Source organism: Schistocerca piceifrons, chromosome 2 (assembly GCF_021461385.2).
Source record: "Schistocerca piceifrons isolate TAMUIC-IGC-003096 chromosome 2, iqSchPice1.1, whole genome shotgun sequence".
Classification (NCBI taxonomy): Eukaryota; Metazoa; Arthropoda; class Insecta; order Orthoptera; family Acrididae; genus Schistocerca; species Schistocerca piceifrons.
Window position 1 is genome coordinate 956,437,125 of NC_060139.1, and position 20,154 is coordinate 956,457,278.

The 20,154-nt window shown below is 45.8% G+C and overlaps 1 protein-coding gene across 1 annotated transcript in view; it reads left to right on the forward strand.

Annotated features, from left to right (window-relative positions):
• Nucleotides 1-20,154, forward strand: part of LOC124776021 (AF4/FMR2 family member lilli-like) — a 754,556-nt gene that overhangs the window by 59,908 nt on the left and 674,494 nt on the right. The window contains exon 3 of the mRNA XM_047250862.1: nucleotides 227-963. Coding sequence (XP_047106818.1) covers nucleotides 227-963 — 737 coding nt within the window. The remainder of the gene's footprint in view (nucleotides 1-226; nucleotides 964-20,154) is intronic.

The following is a 20,154-nucleotide window of genomic DNA, read 5'->3' on the forward strand; positions in this document are numbered from 1 at the left end:
CAAGGCAGAAGCAGGGCAGAGGTCGGCGCTGGCTGTGTTGTGTGGCGTGCAGTGATCTCTCTCTCTCTCTTTCTCTCTCTCTCTCTCTCTCTCTCTCTGCTGTGGGAAACGTTTGGGGCTACCGTTTTTCTTCTGAATCACTGATTGTTCACTCCTTTGAAAGATTCAACTCTATGAATCAGTTCAGTAGCGGATCCCCCATCTCTAGTGGTGTGTGTGCCGGCAGGACACGACGCAGCGCTACCAGACGGCGCCTCGGCTGCGCAGCGGCGGCGGCGGCAGCAGCAAGACGCCGTTCCTGCCGCGCAGCAACGCGCTCGTCGTGGAGAACGAGATGGCGAGCCCGCCGCCGTCCCCGCCGCCCCCGCAGCTGCCGCTGCCGCTGCCCTCCGGCTGGAGCACGCTGCCCGCGGGGGTGGGCCTGCGCGCGCGCCGCCTCACGCCTTCGCCCGTGGGGACGCCGGCGGGGGCGGGGGCGGCGGCGGCGCGCCTGCCGCAGACCAAGTCGCTGGAGGACACGAGCGCGTCGGCGGCGGCGGCCGGCCTGCAGCGGCGCTCGCAGTTCCACCAGAAGCGCGACTCCTCGTCCACCAGCTCGTCCTCGTCCTTCGGCTTCCGCAGCCTCGACTCGTGCGCCGGCGCGCTGGGCGGCGCGCGCGCCATGCCGCGCCTCTCCGAGACAGACTCCTCCGTCGGCGGCTACGAGGACGGTGACGAGCTCGACGACCGGCGCGACTCTTCGCTCAACCTCAGCAGCTTCTCCTCCTCCGTCACCGTCGTCAACTCGTCGCCCGAGACGCCGTCGCTCAAGGAGCGCGGCAGCGTAGGCGGTGGCAGTGGGGGCTCCACCGGGGGCGGCTCGACGCTGGCCAACGGGCCGCCCACGCCGCCGCCGCCGCTGTCCGAGACCAGGGTCTCCCCCAGGGGCAGGTCCCACAACCACCGCTCGCACCCGCTGCGCAGGTAAGGCCGGCCTCCCATTCCGACACATCCCACATGCTCTACACACTAGAGCAGGGCTTCCCAATGTGTGGTCCGCGGACCCTTTAGGAGTCCGCCGGCTCTTTCTAGGGGGTCCGCTGTCGCCCTTCACCAAATCGTTAAAATAATGAGTAAAATTATTGAATAAAAATGTAAAAATCAAATTCATCACTTTTTTTTTCGTACTTCAGGTCGTATTCCCAAGCAGCCTTTGCGGTTCCTAAGTGAGAACGCATACACAGTTTAGTGCCGGAGAATAAGGCCTCTCTGATCGACTGTTTCGCAACAATACGGGGGTCGTATGTGCGCCGGCTCACGTCGGTAGATGCGCTGAAACCTTTGACGCATGCGCGGAGCGAGCTTTGTTAGCCAATCACAGTGTTCGCTGGCACGTATGCGGTCCCAGGCATTATTAAATGTCAAACTTGCTTTGTCAGTGTCCACCTGTTTCATAAGTATATTTTTGCCCTTAAGTTGTTTTCATTCATCTCTAAACCAAAGACTATTGATACTTCGGGGGGGTGGAGGGGGGAGGGGCGTTATTGGGAACATGGGTTTCGCTCTGTAATTTAAAGTTACTGTGCTCTTGACTGACCAGGGGTCCGCCATGGATTTTCGACTGAAGAAGGGGTCCACCAGCTGAAAGGTTTGGGAAGCCCTGCACTAGAGGTTTCCAGAAAGTAGGTAACGCAACAACTTTTTGTATATAATTGGAAGGAGAAACAGCCTTGGTCGTATTTTTTTGTTTTATTATCCGCAAAATCGATTTTCGGTCACTTAGTGACCATCCTCAGTGCTGTAAGATACAATTAAAATTGTTAATACCAGTGCCTAACAATTTTAATTGTATGTGATCGCTCTAAGCTTGTTAATACCAGTGCCTAACAATTTTAATTGTATCCTACCGCACAGAGGATCGTCACTAAGTGACCGAAAATTGATTTTGCGGATAATAAAACAAAAAAATACATCCAAGGCTGTTTCTCCTTCCAATTATATCCATTATCTGGTCGTGTTGCACAGAACACTCCATGGAGTCGCCAATCAATAACTTTTTTTTTTCTAAAAGCAGGTTGGATTGGTTCAGGATTACAATACACCATGTTATTCCCACTCTTTTGGCTGCAAAAAGCTATTTTTCAACGATCGCCCTTCGATGTGACTGTCTTGCCCCACCTTAAGGGAGGTAGGACGTCAAACGGGCCGACTTGGAGCAGGCGAGGCACCACAGGACATTTTAATTTCCACTGTCTATACTTTTACAAATAAATTCATAAAACTTTTAAAGCATGATAAGGAAGGATTCAGGATTCATACTCATAGCAGTGGAAGCTCAAAAACGTAACAAAATACATTTTTTTACATGTGAAATTTCATCATTTTTTTCACTTACTACTGGCTGCATTTGTTGCTATAGGTACACTTTTCTTTCTAAGTAAGACAAATTTTTCGATGAATTTTCCACATCATACAAACTATAGCTACATGTGGATAAAACTCTAGAGTTTATTTAATTTATGAAAAAATGAATGAACTGTTACATTTTAAACTTCATGTTTAGAAAAAACTCAAATTTTATAGTTAATTGCCGGCCGCGGTGGTCTAGCGGTTCTAGGCGCTCAGTCCGGAACCGCGCGACTGCTACGGTCGCAGGTTCGAATCCTGTCTCGGGCATGGATGTGTGTGATGTCCTTAAGTTAGTTAGGTTTAAGTAGTTCTAAGTTCTAGGGGACTAATGACCACAGATGTTAAGTCCCATAGTGCTCAGAGCCATTTTTTTTATAGTTAATTATCTCAATTTTTACCACAGTTTTTGTTAGATTTGGAAAATTCTCGAGTTTCATACACCTGTAAGTACTGCTTATATGCTGTGAAAAATTCATCGAAGAATCTCTCTTACTTAGGAAGAAAAGTGTACCTACAGAAACAAATGCAGCCAGTAGTATGTGAAAAAATGATGAAATTTCACATGTAAAAAAAAGGTATTTTGCTACATTTTTGAACTTCCACTGCTATTAGTGTGAGTCCTCAATCCTCCCTGGTCATACTGACAAAGTTTTATGAATTTATTTGTAAAAGTATAGACAGTAGAAATTAAAATGTCCTGTGGTGCCTCTCCTGCTCCAACTCAGCCCGTTTGACGTCCTACCCACCTCAATGGGAGGCACTGTATGCCTGAATGGTACAACTCCACCGGTCGACTTCAGAGCCAATGTTTTGCAGCATCAGTAATCTCCCCATCATCCACATACTGTTACCCGCAGAATGTATCCTTCATTCGGACAAAAATATGGAAGGTGCGAGATCTTGGCTGTGCGATGGATGAAGAAGAACAGTCTAATGAAGTTTTGTCAGCTCCTGTTTGATGTCAGATGTATGTGTTGTCATGTAGCGGATGAAGTTCATCACAATCCCCTACTTTTCACGTGGGACATACAGTAAGTAATGCAACAATTTATTTATTTATTTTATTTTTTTTGGGGGGGGGGGGGGGGGTACCAAGTTAACTTCTTAATTAATAGAACCCAGTACGTTGTCCTCGATGGTGAGCGTTCATCGGAGGCGAGGGTATCATCTGGAGTGCCCCAGGGAAGTGTGGTAGGTCCCCTGTTGTTTTATATCTACATAAATGATCTTTTGGGTACGGTGGATAGCAATGTGCGGCTGTTTGCTGTTGATGCTGTGGTGTACGGAAAGGTATCGTCGTTGAGTGACTGTAGGAGGATACAAGATGACTTGGACAGGATTTGTGATTGGTGTAAAGAATGGCAGCTAACTCTAAATATAGATAAATGTAAATTAATGCAGATGAATAGGAAAAAGAATCCTGTAATGTTTGAATACTCCATTAGTAGTGTAGCGCTTGACACAGTCACGTCGATTAAATATTTGGGTGTAACATTGCAGAGCGATATGAAGTGGGACAAGCATGTAATGGCAGTTGCGGGGAAGGCGGATAGTCGTCTTCGGTTCATTGGTAGAATTTTGGGAAGATGTGGTTCATCTGTAAAGGAGACCGCTTATAAAACACTATTACGACTTATTCTTGAATACTGCTCGAGCGTTTGGGATCCCTATCAGTTCGGATTGAGAGAGGACATAGAAGCAATTCAGAGGCGGGCTGCTAGATTTGTTACTGGTAGGTTTGATCATCACGCGAGTGTTACGGAAATGCTTCAGGAACTCGAGTGGGAGTCTCTAGAGGAAAGGAGGCGTTCTTTTCGTGAATCGCTACCGAGAAAATTTAGAGAACCAGCATTTGAAGCTGACTGCAGTACAATTTTACTGACGCCAACTCATATTTCGCTGAAAGACCACAAAGGTGAGGTAAGAGAGATTAGGGATCGTACAGAGGCATATAGGCAGTCATTTTTCCCTCGTTCTGTTTGGGAGTGGAACAGGGAGAGAAGATGCTCGTTGTGTACGAGGTACCCTCCGTCACGCACCGTATGGTAGATTGCGGAGTATGTATGTAGATTTAGATTTAGATGTAGATGTAGGTTTCCAGAAAGTAGGTGACGCAACAATTTTTTTTTCTGAAAGCAGGTCGGATTGATACAGGATTACGACGCACCATATTATTCCCCCTCTTTTGGCTGGAAAACCCTATTTTTCAACAATCGCCGTTCAATGTGACGGCCTTACCCCACCTCAATGGGAGGCACTGTATGCCTGAATGTTACATACAACTCCACCAGTCGACTCCAGAGCCAACGTCTTGCTGCATCAATACTCTACCCATCATCCGCGTACTGCTACCCGCAGAATGTATCCTTCATTCGGACAAACAGATGGAAGGTGCGAGATCTGGGCTGTGCGATGGATGAGGAAGAACAGTCTAATGAAGTTTTGTCAGCCCCTCTTTGATGCCGGACATATGTGAGCATCGTCATAGAGCAGATGAAGTTCAACACAATCCCCTACATTTTACGAGGGGCATACAGTAAGTAATGCAACAAATTTTTTTTCTGGAAGCAAGTTGGCTGTATTCAGTATCCCAATACACCATATTATTCCCCTCTCTTGGTAACAAAACCCCAATGCGACGGCCTTACTCCACATTATTGCGAGGACCTATATGCCGCATGGTACCAGTCTACTGGTCGACTTCGAAGCCTACTTCTTTGAGACCTCGTGGTCAAGGAAAGGCAGGGTTCGGTTAGGATTGAGGACGGGGCAGTAATCAGTTACTATCGGTTGTCTTTTACAGTTACACAATTTATTTTAAACCAATAATTCCATACTCAACACTAAATTTAAAAAATACCACGCGTTATTAATACAGGAATAAACAAGTGTAAATAATAGTGTTTTCAGTTACAATTTAGCAAAAAACCATTAAATTCAGACACAACAGATAATGTTTTAAAAGCAAGCCACTGTGATCTGGCAGAAGGTCTTACAAGTCAGGAATGGGAATAAATTAAGAATTGTCTAAAACTCGCTGCAACTTACAAATTACAGGTATTGGAATATTAAAGGCAAGTCGCCAAAAACACCGCAGAAGGCATCAGACGCCAGGAATGGCAGTAAATAAAGTTTTAAGGCTTACTACTAAAATACAAATACGAAATAGGATTTTAAAGCGAGTGAGCATAATCACGGCTGAAGGCCTTACACGCCAGGAACGGCAATAATATAAAAAATTTTGAAAACTGCTGTAAAACAGAAAAAACAATAACAAAAGTTAATTAAAAAGACGAGCAACTGATCCAGACGGTACTCGAGGAATCGACCTCTGAGAAGGTCCGGCAACAAACACAATCGCGAGCGATGAGATAGGCAGCCGAGAGTTGCTTTCACTTCACAAGATTTTAGCTCAGACTAGTGGCAGTCTAATGAATGACTAATGATAATCTTGATGAAGCTACCTGGCGCCCGATAAACTAAATGCAACTATGGAACAACATGCCAAAGCCGGAACCGGCGGTCTGCACTACGTCCCCAGAATACTGTGTTTAGAGCGACCAGAACGAGGAAGGCACCACTACCAGATTTCCGCCCGATTCCCAAACCCGAAAATCCGAACAAACAAGTCACAGTACAGAACACCAGACAAACTAACAGTAACTAAAGCACCACTCTATTTGTGAGCGAGTCAAAGCCGAAATGTAACCAACCAGAGTCAGCAACCACACGTCATTGCGGAAACAATCGCAAAGCGAGCCAAAATCAAGTACCAAAAGCGTGACATCAAATTCATTAGGCGCACAAACGCACACTGTACTCACTGTGACAACTCTGACGACGGTAGGCAGAATGAAACAAATCTCTTCACTGCTTTATTAATTCACAGTTGAGAAACCGCACCGTCGAATCACTGAGCCAAGTGCCTTTAACACAGAAGAGTCTTCAAGTGCTAAGCGGTACGCAGATCCACCAAACTGCACATGTCGGCGCGATGACAATCTGTCGCAACATCACATATGTACTACGTGGCCCACTCAGGTGACAGACTCCGCTCTACTTGGATTGAAATGCACCCATCTTAAAGCTTGCTGGATCCGGTTTACGACGAGGTCGTGCACCCTCGTGACCACAGCCCTTCCTTCCGGCAGTCCATGCGTGCCGCATGCGGTCACGGCGTGTTATCGCACGGCGCGGACCTGGCTCCTCCTGAGTCCCCAACCGAACTGGCACACTCACACGACCCGAAAAACAACGACGTCGCCCCAAAGATAGGGCAATAGTTACTACATATCGATAAACGCCGCTGCTGCCACTAGCGGACAGGCAACGCTTGCGAAACGAGTGGCGCCAGTCAACACGAGAAGAAGGCAAACAACCATGCCAACTAGAGGATACGGTATGGCCTCCAACAGAGGGCGGAAACCTACAAACAACACCAACGCTAGCCGCAGCACGGCTCAGGTTTGCTGCAGCAGTATCCTCCCCGTTATCCACGTGCTGCTTCCTGCAAAGAGCTTCCTTCATTGGGCCAAACAGAGAGAAGTCTGAAGTTGAGAGATCCGAGCTGTAAGGTGGATGAGCTATAACACTCCAATGACTTTTGTAAGCTTCCCTCTTGTGTCCAGCCTAGTGTGAGGCCTTGCGTTGTCGTGGAGAAGGAGAAGTTGCATTTTTGTGGCTACGAGCACGTTGAAGTCATTGCACCATGATGGAGGACATCAAACAGTGTATCCCCTTCACAGTCGCCATGGCTTTACCGTTGATAGCGAGGTTTTGAACTTTCTCTTTGGAGGAGAGGCGGCGTGGCAGCACCGCATAGACTGGCGTTTTGTTTCCGATTCGAAGTGATGAACCCATGTTTTATTGCCTGTGACGATGTTCGACAAAAGTTGTCACAATCAGCCTTGTAACGTGCAAGCAATTGCCTTCAGATTTCGAGCACTCTCTGACTCTGACTGTGAAGTTGATTAGATTCTCTTACTGTCTTTTGTGTCGAGTGAGTGAACACTACGAAAGAGATGCCCAATTAAGCAGCCAGGTGTTTGATTGTGATCTGTCGATCACCTCCAATGAGAGTGTCCGCACGTTCAAACATCCCAGGAGTGACAGCTGTGTCCGGCGGGCTGGCATGCGGGAGATCTGACCTTGTTGCTATGATAACGGATATCTTGCCAACGGCTCGCCGTGCTTTTGTCAACTCCATGTCTCCGAAGACCATCTGCAAGCGCCTATTAATATCGGCGATGCTCTGGTTGTCCGCCAAAAGAAACTCAGTGACAGCTCTCTGCTTGGAAGGACTTCCGTTACGAAGCAATTTTGAAGTCTACATATACCGCTGCCACCTATCAGAACTTCGTGAAACTATAGGGACTGAAGCGAGAATATTGCACTACGTCCCTCAAAAATGCCTCCTATTTCAACCGAAATTGTCCGAGAAAAAATTTGCATTACTTATTGAACGCACCTTGTAAGTTCCGAGCAGGCCGGAGTGACCGAGCGGTTCCAGGCGCTTCAGTCTGGAACCACGAGACCGCTACGGTCGCAGGTTCGAATCCTGCCTCGGGCATGGATGTGTGTGATGTCCTTAGGTTAGTTTGGTTTAAGTAGTTCCAGGGGACTGATGACCTCAGCAGTTAAGTCCCACAGTGCTCAGAGCCATTTGAACCATTTTGAAAGTTCCGATCGGTCGCGAAATGGGAACCACAGCGAAAGTGAAGCCTTCCACAGATGTGTTGGGCAGTGTCTCCAATATTCCTGACGATCGTTTGACATTACACATCTCAGTTCCGAGGGCACAATGTGCTCTTAAATATACCTAGAAAATGGTGTATTCTTCCTAGTATGGCTGCCCACCAAAAGATTCCGCCTGATTTCATGCAACTCACGTGACGTAACTGTCATCGTCTTCGTGACAATTCTCGGCCGCACACTCGTTTTCGATGGGAAGTGTCCGATCATCCTCCTTACAGCTCAGACTTAGTTCCCTCTGATTTTCATATCTGCTGACATGAGCCGCTGACTATTACGGCACAGACAGAGAGCAGCAGATGAGCGTAAAGAATTGGCGGAATGGTGGAAAACACAGCTGCCCACTATGGCGATGGTACTCAAAAGTTGTTCAAAGCTACAACAAATGTGCAAATCAGAGCGGTGGGAGAAGCTGTAGCTAAATGTTGCAAATAAAGCATTTCTGATTTTTAACTGCGTTTTCATTTCTCGACTAGTCGGAACTCACTATCTGGACGACCCCCGTATGAGGGTCGGGGTCGTTTGTTTCTTTTTTTCTTTAATTTTGTCTTTTTTAATTCTGATAGGATATAAATCAAAGAGAAGTGTGTACAAACAGAGGAAAGTACCCAAAACCATACCCCGATATTTTTTATTTTTAAAAATAGAAAGTATTAAAACATTATGTTTTTGGTTCATATGGCTCTGAGCACTATGGGACCTAACATCTGAGGTCATCAGTCCCCTAGAATTTGAAACTACTTAAACCTAACTAACCTAAGGACATTACACACATCCATGCCCGAGGCAGGATTCGAACCTGCGAACGTAGCGGTCTCTCGGTACAGACTGAAGCGCCTAGAACCGCTCGGCCACACTGGCCTGCCATTGTGTTTTTAAAGGATGTAATATTTACTTTTCTAATGTTGTGCACTATTTACATTTCCCTCTTAGAAAATACAATCAAAACTTTTTATAAGAAAAAAAACATTTTCTCAAGAGCCTTGCCTTTAGCAAGTTCGAAAAAAGCTGCCAAAATCGGACCCCTTGTAAAAATAATCAAAATAGCACTAAACAAAGTCGCGAAAAGATATGAAATCTGAAGAGACAATCTTGTTGTATTGTTCATAATGTCACGTAAAGTGATGCATAGTAACAAATTTATACATATCATCGTTGGGATATTTATTGTGAGCACTTTGTTTCTCCGTCCTTGGGGTAGATTTTTGATTCCTACTCCGCGTCGTGTCCGTCCCTGCTGTAATGTGTGCAGCATCAACTTACTAAACTTATAAGTTTTGCTTGTAATACTGCAAACTGTTTCATCAGCGTTAACACACCCTCCTTCTTCCAACAGTCAACTAATTTAATGGCGACAACGACAAAACGCCGCAGCAGGCCGCGAAGGCATTTTCTGCACACTTGAAAGCTTCCTTCTCGTCCGTCGTGTCGGAGCTGTTGTAACATCCGGTGAAACCTCATCGTGGCTAGGGCCAAGACCCACGAACTCGTAGCGCAGTGCGGTGCGACATATTGCTCTGTTGACTCCATCGGAAACGGTTGTTGGCGGACTGCATAATTTCTAGGCCCTGCTACACCTGGGCTAAAGGCTAAAGAGTGTCACCAACCTCTCTTAGACCAGCGAGACAGGGTTAAAACAACCAGTATTCAGTGCCCTGAAGCCATGTGAACACCTGCAAAAGCTCCCAAGTTCGACCAGTAGATAGGACTCTATTTACGCAAATGTTCTCTGCATACATAAATGATTTGGTGGGCAAGGTGTGTAGCAACCTGCTGTTGTTTGCTGCTGATGCTGTCGTGTACGGTAAGGTATCGAAGTTGAGTGACTGTAGAAAGATACAAGATGATTTAGACAAAATTTCTAGTTAGTGTAATGAATGGCAGCCAGCTCTAAATGTGGAAAAACGTGAGTTAATGCGAATGAGTAGGAAGAACAAACCTGTAACGTTCGGATACAGTATTATTAGTGTCCTGCTTGACACAGTCAAGTCGTTTAAATGTCTGTGCATAACGTCGCAAAGCGATATGAAAGGGAACGAGCGTATGAGGACCGTGGTAGGGAATGCCAATAGTCGACTTCGGTTTGTTGGGAGAATTTTAGGGAAGAGTGGCCCACCTGTAAAGGAGGCCGCATGTAGGACGCTCGTGTGACCTATTCTTGAGTACTTCTCGAGTATCTGGGATCCGCACCAGGTCGGACTGAAAGAAGACGTTGAAGCGGTTCAGAGGCGGGCTGCTAGATTTGTTAGCGGTAAGTTCGAACAATACCTAAGTATTACGGAGATGCTTCGGAAACTCGAATGGGAATCCCTGGAGGGAAGGCGACTTTCTTTCGAGGCACATTATTGAGAAAATTGAGAGCACCAGTATTTGAAGCTGACTGCCGAACGATTCTACCGCCGCCAACAAACATTGCCCGCAGGGAGCACGAAGATAAGATACGAGAAATTAGGGCTCATACAGAGAAATACAGAAAGTATTTTTCCCTCTCTCTGTTTGTGAATGGAACAGGGAAGGATGCGAGTAGTAGTGGCACAGGGTACCCTCCGCCACGCACCGTACAGTGACTTGCGGAGTATGTATGTAGATGTAGATGTAAAACAAGCACCGTAATCATTGACCGCGCCGTAACCAACCGGTTTCGCGTATCTCTTCTGTAAACAACACTGGAACAAAGTTTAGTCAAAGAGGTAAGAGCATACACGAGAACTTCACAGTTCAAATTTCTATTGCAAAAAGATACACTTTAGTCTCTTCTAATATCATACGCCAAGTATGCTTCGTCCGTCAAACAACTTCTCCGAACTAGCCATTTGCTCCACGCTCTTTTAGGAGGCCTCTTTCTTATTTGAAAGTGTTGTGCTAACAGTTAAGATAACAAAATATTAGCTGCCAATGACTCACTACGTGCATCAGGAGGGCGACAGAAAATGAGATTTCGGGAGGTGTGTAAGGTGGTGTGTGTGTGTGTGTGTGTGTGTGTGTGTGTGTGTGTGTGTGTGTGTGTGTGAATTCCTAACGGACCAAACTGCTGAGGTCATCGGTCACTAGACTTACACACTACTTAAACTAACGTACGCTAAGGACAACACACACACACACACACACACACACACACACACACACACACACACACACACACATGCCCGAGGGAGGACTCGAACCTCCGGCGGTGTGTAAGGTGGTGTGTGTGTGTGTGTGTGTGTGTGTGTGTGTGTGTGTGTGTGTGTGTGTATGTGTGTGTGTGTGTGTGTGTTTGTGTGAATTCCTAAGGGACCAAACTGCTGAGGTCATCGGTCACTAGACTTACACACTACTTAAACTAACGTACGCTAAGGAGGGAGGGCCTGCGCAATTCGTAACATGGCGCCTCTAACCACGAGGCCACTCCGCCTGGCTGTTCGGGAGGTGCAGACATTAATCTTTTGTGAGATCTGCGCATCACACTTCACAAAATGAACATCGCTGACATTCAAGAAATGTTCAAAACAACCCATTAACTTGCACCGTTAACACCGTATGCAAAATGGCTCGTCACAGTGATCACAAAGCTACTGGCCAAACGCAGTGCTCATTTAGTAGTTGTAGTTCTCTTACGCCTATTCTCCCACTCTTGCTTGCTGTGACTTAAATAATCACTATTGCCCTTGCAAGATCACGCACACAAGAAAGAATCTGAGGGGGCAGAGTACCCCCAACTTCTCGCACCACAGTAAATAACTTTCCAGCCAATTTACCATAAACATTAACAGTTGGCATAACTGTGTACGAATGTGTTATGGTGTTGACATTTGTTGCTCTTCATAAAAATCTCTTGGCTCCTTTCATATTCATTTCCTCTTCAAATCCTCATTGGTCGGAGTTGAAAATAAATTCCTTACTGAACGATGGTATAAGTTTGTTAATATAATCTAAAAATTTTCGGGGCGATTCCACAGTCAAGTTGACGCATTGTTTTAAATTTCGTTATCTTACGTCTTCCACTTCTGTAGCACCATTTGAAGTTATGCAACCATCCTCTGCTTCTGTTGAAATTGCTGTAATCTATGTCGCGCATAATCTGATGTGTATAACGTGGTAGTTCACTAATATGCACATCTGTAAATTGTATCGAGCATCCTCGAACGCGCAATCACGGGTTTTTATAACAAGTGAGCCTTGCCCTCCCTTGAATATCTGGAGTGTTTATTACGCACTACACGGTTATATTGCTGCGGACTTAATCGAAATCAGTTCATAATTTTTTTTATGCTGCGGATGATCTTCCATGAACATTGTCCTTAGACAACGATTGTCCTTTACTACGTGTCACTGGAGACGGAATTTGTGACTCCCTGTCCGACAAGGATGATGAACTACATGGCTCGACATCTGTCTCAGTATTACTTTCTCTTGTTAAGCAAGTATCATCATCATTGTACTACTTAAGTACATTGTCCGCACAATTGAGCGTATATGACTACACATTCGATTGATTCATCTTGCAGAAACGCCAATATTTCATCTGCCACTTCTTTCTTTCTTTCTTTTGCTTGTGCCTTTTTTGCCGCGGATACGCAGGGTCGGCATGGTGAAAGGATGTGGCAATGTCAGTTGAAGGGGTGGTCGGATGCCCTTCCTGCCGCCACCTTGTACACCCCGGGAAGGAATCAGTGTACCTCAACTGTCTGCGACTAGTGTAATCCATGGAATAGTGCGAAAGTGTTCAGATATCTGCGAGCCGTGTAACTGAGGCGGGACGTGGGGACTAGCCCGGTATTCACCTAGGTGATGTAGAAACCGCCTAAAAACCACATCCAGGCTGGCCACCACACCGGCCCTCGTCGTTAATCCGCCGAGTGGATTCGATCCGGGGCCGGCGCGCCTACCCGAGTCCAGGAAATAGCGCGTTAGCGCGCTCGGTTAACCTGGCGGTTCTCATCTGCCACTTCTTTCTCACTGCGAAATTCCTTGGGTAGCTTTCTGACGAAAAGTCAACTACAGAAAAAGTTGTTGTAGATACAACGCAATGTTTGCTTTGTTTATCGTTGCCATTGCTCTGCTTTGTATCAATACCACTAGAACTGTAGCATTGTTAAGAGTTATTCGTCGACTAAGCAGTTCAGTTATGCTCCGTAACCTCACACTGTGCTCTCCATTGGACACCTCCAGTCCCGCCATCTGTTGCCATTAGCAGCCAATATTGTTAATGCGTGGTAGACGATATGTGGGGCGTCGAATGCCGTAAACTTCATTGGCCTTTTTCCGACCTCGCACTCAAGGGGTTCCTTGTAAGACGTTTGACAAGCGCACGAAAGGGAATGCATTTCCGAGCTCTTTCTGAACCTTCCATACCCGAAAACAACTTTACTGGACACAGACTAAAAACTTCCGAAATACGCATCCACAGCATCTGTGCTCCAGTGGGCTCCAGCATCCAGCACCTTACCACTGCCACCGACCAACTCCTCGATTTCCCAAGCTGCCCGCATTTCCACGACATTATTTTCACTCGCCGACATTTCGGCTAATCAGCCTCCAGAGCAAAAATTAGCCACTGCGACTGGCCATGTCCTGCTTACGCTCTGAGAATTTCTGTTAAGTGCTGCTGTCTGCCAACACTGTCCGAATTTTATGACAGTAAAATAATACAATATAATATAATAACAGTACTTTTTCAAAGGGTACTAGGGAACGCCAGCCATTCTGTGGGAATAACACTCGCCTTACAGACCTCCCAGTCGGTCCAGGTCAGGACTCTTTAGCCGAATTAGGGGAAAGCCAGCCCTTTACCTTCAGGCTAGCAGCCCCCACGAACACTGGCAAACCGTTGCTGTCGCTTCCAATAGTGGTCAGAACTTTCCAACTGTCACGGTCCGTAAATGATCAATTACACACTCTCGGAACGCAGTTGTGGCTAGTCACATTATAACTTGAATAGCATAACTTCGTAACTAGTTGATTGCAAGGAGGGGTGCCGTGTTGCGGGCCTGCACCCAGCTACGCTACACAGAGCTCTGCATGCGCCTACAATACAGGCAACACGGAGGGAGCACGTGGAACTCGAGAACGAACTGCGATTGGCAGGGGCTCGACCCCTAGCATACGACTTGCCGAACACCAGTCGCGAAATTTCTCTATCGGAATATACACCGAAGAGCCAAAGAAACTGCTACACCTGCCTAATATCGTGTAGGGTCCCCGCCATCACGCAGAAGTGCCGCAAGACGACATGGCATGGACTGACCTAACGTCTGATATAGTGCTGCAGGGCTGTCCATAAATCTGTAAGAGTACGATGGGGTGGAGAACTCTTCTGAACAGCACGTTTCAAGGCATCCCGGATATGTTCAATAATGTTCGTGCCTGGGGAGCTTGGTGGCCAGCGGAAGTGTTTAAGCCCAGAAGAGGATTCCTGGAGCCACTCTGTAGCAATTATGGATGTGTGGAATGTCTCATTGTCCCGCTGGAATTGCCCAAGTCCGTTAGAATGCACAATGGATTAAAGTGACCAGACAGGATGCTTACGTACTGTCATCTGTCAGAGTCGTATATAGACGTATCAGGGGTCCCAGATCACTACAACTCCACACGACCTACACCATTACACAGCATCCTCCAGTTTTAACAGTCCCTTGCTGACATGCAGGTTCCTTGGATTAATGATGTTGTCTCCATACCCGCACATGTCTATCCGCTCGATACAATTTGAGAATCGTCCAACCAGGTAACATGTTACCAGTCGTCAACAGTCCAACGTCGGTGTTGACGGACCCAGGCGAGACGTAAGACGTTGTGTCGTGCAGTCATCAAGGGTACTCGAGTGGGCCTTCAGCTACCAAAGCCCATATCGATGATGTTTCGTTGAATGGTTCGCACGCTGACACTTGTTGATGGCCCAGCACTGAAACCTGCAGCAGTTTGCGGAAGGGTTGCACTTCTGCCACGTTGAACGATTGTCTTCACTCGTCGTTGGTCCCGTTCTTGCTGGATCTTTTTCCGGCAGCAGCAATGTCGGAGATTTGATGTTTTACCCGATTCCTGATATTAACGGTACACTCGTGGAATGGTCATCGGTAAAGTCCCCACTTGGTCGCTACCTCCAGTAATCGTGCGGCGACTGTAACACCACGTTCAAACTCGCTCAAATCTTGAATACCTGCCATTGTAAGAGCAGTAATGGGTCTAACAACACGGTGATTCATCAGCAAGGAATTGCAGGTCGAGATGGAATTCCAAAACCATTCATTAGAGACGCAAATACGCGTAACAGGAAAACATCCTGCTGTAACCATAAAACGTGGACTATGGATCAATGGAAGGATGAGTCACGTTTTACACTTTCTACAAATACTGGTCGAGTTTAAATCCCAAGAGTGCAACATGGCGGGGATTCGGAGATGATTAGTGGTGCCGTATCGTAGTATTCCAAGGGAATCATAGTTATTCATCTAGGTCACATTACTGCCAAGGATTATGAGACCATTTTGGGTGATCCGGTCTGATATCGTAGTATTCCAAGGGTACCACACTTATTCATCTAGGTCATATTACTGCCAACGATCGTTTTGCGTGATCCGGTCTGATATCGTAGTATTCCAAGGGCACCATAGTTATTCATCTAGGTCACTTTACTGCCAAGGGTTATGAGACCATCTTGGCTGATCTTGTCTGATATCGTAGTATTCCAAGGGCACCATAGTTATTCATCTAGGTCACATTACTGCCAAGGATTATGAGACCGTTTTGGCTGATCTGGTCTGATATCGTAGTATTCCAAGGGCACCATAGTTATTCATCTAGGTCACAATACTGCCAGGATTATGAAGCCGTTTTGGGTGATCCGGTCTGATATCGTAGTATTCGAAGGGCACCATAGTTATTCATCTAGGTCACATTACTGCCAAGGGTTATGAGACCATCTTGCCTGATCTTGTCTGATATCGTAGTATTCCAAGGGCACCATAGTTATTCATCTAGGTCACATAACTGCCAAGGGTTATGAGACCATCTTGGCTGATCTTGTCTGATTTCGTAGTATTCCAAGGGCACAATAGTTACTCATCTAGGTCACATTACTGCCAAGGATTATGAGACCGTTTTGGGTGATCCGGTCTGATATCGTAGTATTCCAAGGGCACCATAGTTATTCATCTAGGTCATATTACTGCCAAGGATTAAGAGATCGTTTTGCGTGATCCGGTCTGATATCGTAGTATTCCAAGGGCATCATACTTATTCATATACGTCATATTACTGCCAAGGATTAAGAGATCGTTATGCGTGATCCGGTCTGATATCGTAGTATTCCAAGGGCACCATACTTATTCATCTAGGTCACATTACTGCCAAGGATTATGAGACCGTTTTGGCTGATCCGGTCTAATATCGTAGTATTCCTAGGGCACCATAGTTATTCATCTAGGTCACATTACTGCCAAGGATTATAAGTCTATTTTGGCTGATCCGATCTGATATCGTAGTATTCCAAGGGCACCATAGTTATTCATCTAAGTCACATTACTGCCAAGGATTATGAGACTATTTTGGCTGATCCGGTCTGATATCGTAGTATTCCAAGGGCACCATAGTTATTCATCTAGGTCACTTTACTGCCAAGGATTATGAGACCGTTTTGGCTGATCTGGTCTGATATCGTAGTATTCCAAGGGCACCACAGTTATTCATCTAGGTCACATTACTGCCAAGGATTATGAGACCGTTTTGGCTGATCCGGTCTGATATCATAGTATTCCAAGGGCACCATACTTATTCATCTAGGTCACATTACTGCCAAGGATTATGAGACCGTTTTGGCTGATCGGGTCTGATATCATAGTATTCCAAGGGCACCATAGTTATTATCTAGGTCACATTACTGCCAAGGATTATGAGACCGTTTTGGCTGATCCGGTCTGATATCGTAGTATTCCAAGGGCACCATAGTTATTCATCTAGGTCACATTACTGCCAAGGATTATGAGACTATTTTGGCTGATCCGGTCTGATATCGTAGTATTCCAAGGGCACCATAGTTATTCATCTAGGTCACTTTACTGCCAAGGGTTATGAGACCATCTTGGCTGATCTTGTCTGATCTTGTAGTATTCCAAGGGCACCATACTTATTCATCTAGGTCACATTACTGCCAAGGATTATGAGACCGTTTTGGCTGATCTGGTCTGATATCGTAGTATTCCAAGGGCACCATAGTTATTCATCTAGGTCACAATACTGCCAGGATTATGAAGCCGTTTTGGGTGATCTGGTCTGATATCGTAGTATTCCAAGGGCACCATAGTTATTCATCTAGGTCACATTACTGCCAAGGGTTATGAGACCATCTTGCCTGGTCTTGTCTGATATCGTAGTATTCCAAGGGCACCATAGTTATTCATCTAGGTCACATAACTGCCAAGGGTTATGAGACCATCTTGGCTGATCTTGTCTGATTTCGTAGTATTCCAAGGGCACAATAGTTACTCATCTAGGTCACATTACTGCCAAGGATTATGAGACCGTTTTGGGTGATCCGGTCTGATATCGTAGTATTCCAAGGGCACCATAGTTATTCATCTAGGTCATATTACTGCCAAGGATTAAGAGATCGTTTTGCGTGATCCGGTCTGATATCGTAGTATTCCAAGGGCATCATACTTATTCATATACGTCATATTACTGCCAAGGATTAAGAGATCGTTATGCGTGATCCGGTCTGATATCGTAGTATTCCAAGGGCACCATACTTATTCATCTAGGTCACATTACTGCCAAGGATTATGAGACCGTTTTGGCTGATCCGGTCTAATATCGTAGTATTCCTAGGGCACCATAGTTATTCATCTAGGTCACATTACTGCCAAGGATTATAAGTCTATTTTGGCTGATCCGATCTGATATCGTAGTATTCCAAGGGCACCATAGTTATTCATCTAAGTCACATTACTGCCAAGGATTATGAGACTATTTTGGCTGATCCGGTCTGATATCGTAGTATTCCAAGGGCACCATAGTTATTCATCTAGGTCACTTTACTGCCAAGGATTATGAGACCGTTTTGGCTGATCTGGTCTGATATCGTAGTATTCCAAGGGCACCACAGTTATTCATCTAGGTCACATTACTGCCAAGGATTATGAGACCGTTTTGGCTGATCCGGTCTGATATCATAGTATTCCAAGGGCACCATACTTATTCATCTAGGTCACATTACTGCCAAGGATTATGAGACCGTTTTGGCTGATCGGGTCTGATATCATAGTATTCCAAGGGCACCATAGTTATTCATCTAGGTCACATTACTGCCAAGGATTATGAGACCGTTTTGGCTGATCCGGTCTGATATCGTAGTATTCCAAGGGCACCATAGTTATTCATCTAGGTCATATTACTGCCAAGGATTAAGAGATCGTTTTGCGTGATCCGGTCTGATATCGTAGTATTCCAAGGGCACCATAGTTATTCATCTAGGTCATATTACTGCCAAGGATTAAGAGATCGTTTTGGGTGATCCGGTGTGATATCATAGTATTCCAAGGGCACCATAGTTATTGATCTAGGTCACATTACTGCCAGAGATTAAGAGACTCTTTTGGCTGATCCGGCCTGATATCGTAGTATTCCAAGGGCACCATAGTTATTCATCTAGGTCACTTTACTGCCAAGGGTTATGAGACCATCTTGGCTGATCTTGTCTGATCTTGTAGTATTCCAAGGGCACCATACTTATTCATCTAGGTCACATTACTGCCAAGGATTATGAGACCGTTTTGGCTGATCTGGTCTGATATCGTAGTATTCCAAGGGCACCATACTTATTCATCTAGGTCACATTACTGCCAAGGATTATGAGACCGTTTTGGCTGATCCGGTCTGATATTGTAGTATTCCAAGGGCACCATAGTTATTCATCTAGGTCACATTACTGCCAAGGATTATGAGACTATTTTGGCTGATCCGGTCTGTCACTTGGTGCTATGATTGTTCCCAATCGTGATGCGTGTTGCAAGATGGCAGGACCCGTGTACCCGCAGCTCGCATCGTCCATGGCCGGTTTTGTTAGTTCGAGGATGAATTGTGGCATGTCTCCTGACGACCACAGTCGCCATATCTCAATATTATTTAGCGTTTGTGTTCTGCTTTGGAAGGAAGGGTGCTTGACTGCTGACCACATCCGTGACTGATAGCTGGACTTGACACTATTTTGCAGGAAGAATGATATGCGATTGACTTGAAAACCATACGGAACCTGTATTCATTAAGAGACGACTGGGAACTCTTTTGAATGACATCGGTTTTCCTACACCGAATTAGGCATGATAATGTTTTTTTGTGTGTATTTCCATATGTTTGTCCAATCGCTGTAGTTTGAATTCTCTGGAAGAACATAGGCTACTTAAATTGTGTATTACAAAGTATTTACAAATTTGAAAAATATAACGTGAAATAGGTACTTTTTTTTTCTTTTGAGTTATCAGCCTTGTGATTGGTTCGACGCGGCCCGCCACTCCGGTGCTAAACTCTTCATCTCATTCTAGAATGAGGTTTTCTTTCTACAGCGGAGTGTGCGCTTATATGTAAGTTCCCGGCAGATTAAAACTGTATGCCGTACCGAGACTCGAACTCGGTACCTTTGCCTTTCGCGGGCAAGTGCTCTACCAACTGAGCTACCCAAGCACGACTCACGCCCCGTCCTCACAGCTTTAATTCCGCCAGTATCTCGTCTCCTACCTTCCAAACTTCACAGAAGTTCGTAGAGCACTTGCCTGCGAAAGGCAAAGGCCCCGAGTTCGAATCTCGGTCCAGCACACAGTTTTAATCTGCCAGTAAGTTTTATATCAGCGCACACTCCGCTGCAGAGTGAAAATTTCTTTCTAGAAACAACCTCCAGGCTGTGGCTACGCGACGTCTCCGCAATATCCCTTCTTCCAGGAGTGCTAGTACTGCAATGTTCGCAGGAGAAAAAATGGCTCAGCACTATGGGACTTAACATCTGTGGTCATCAGTCCCCTAGAACGTAGAACTACTTAAACCTAA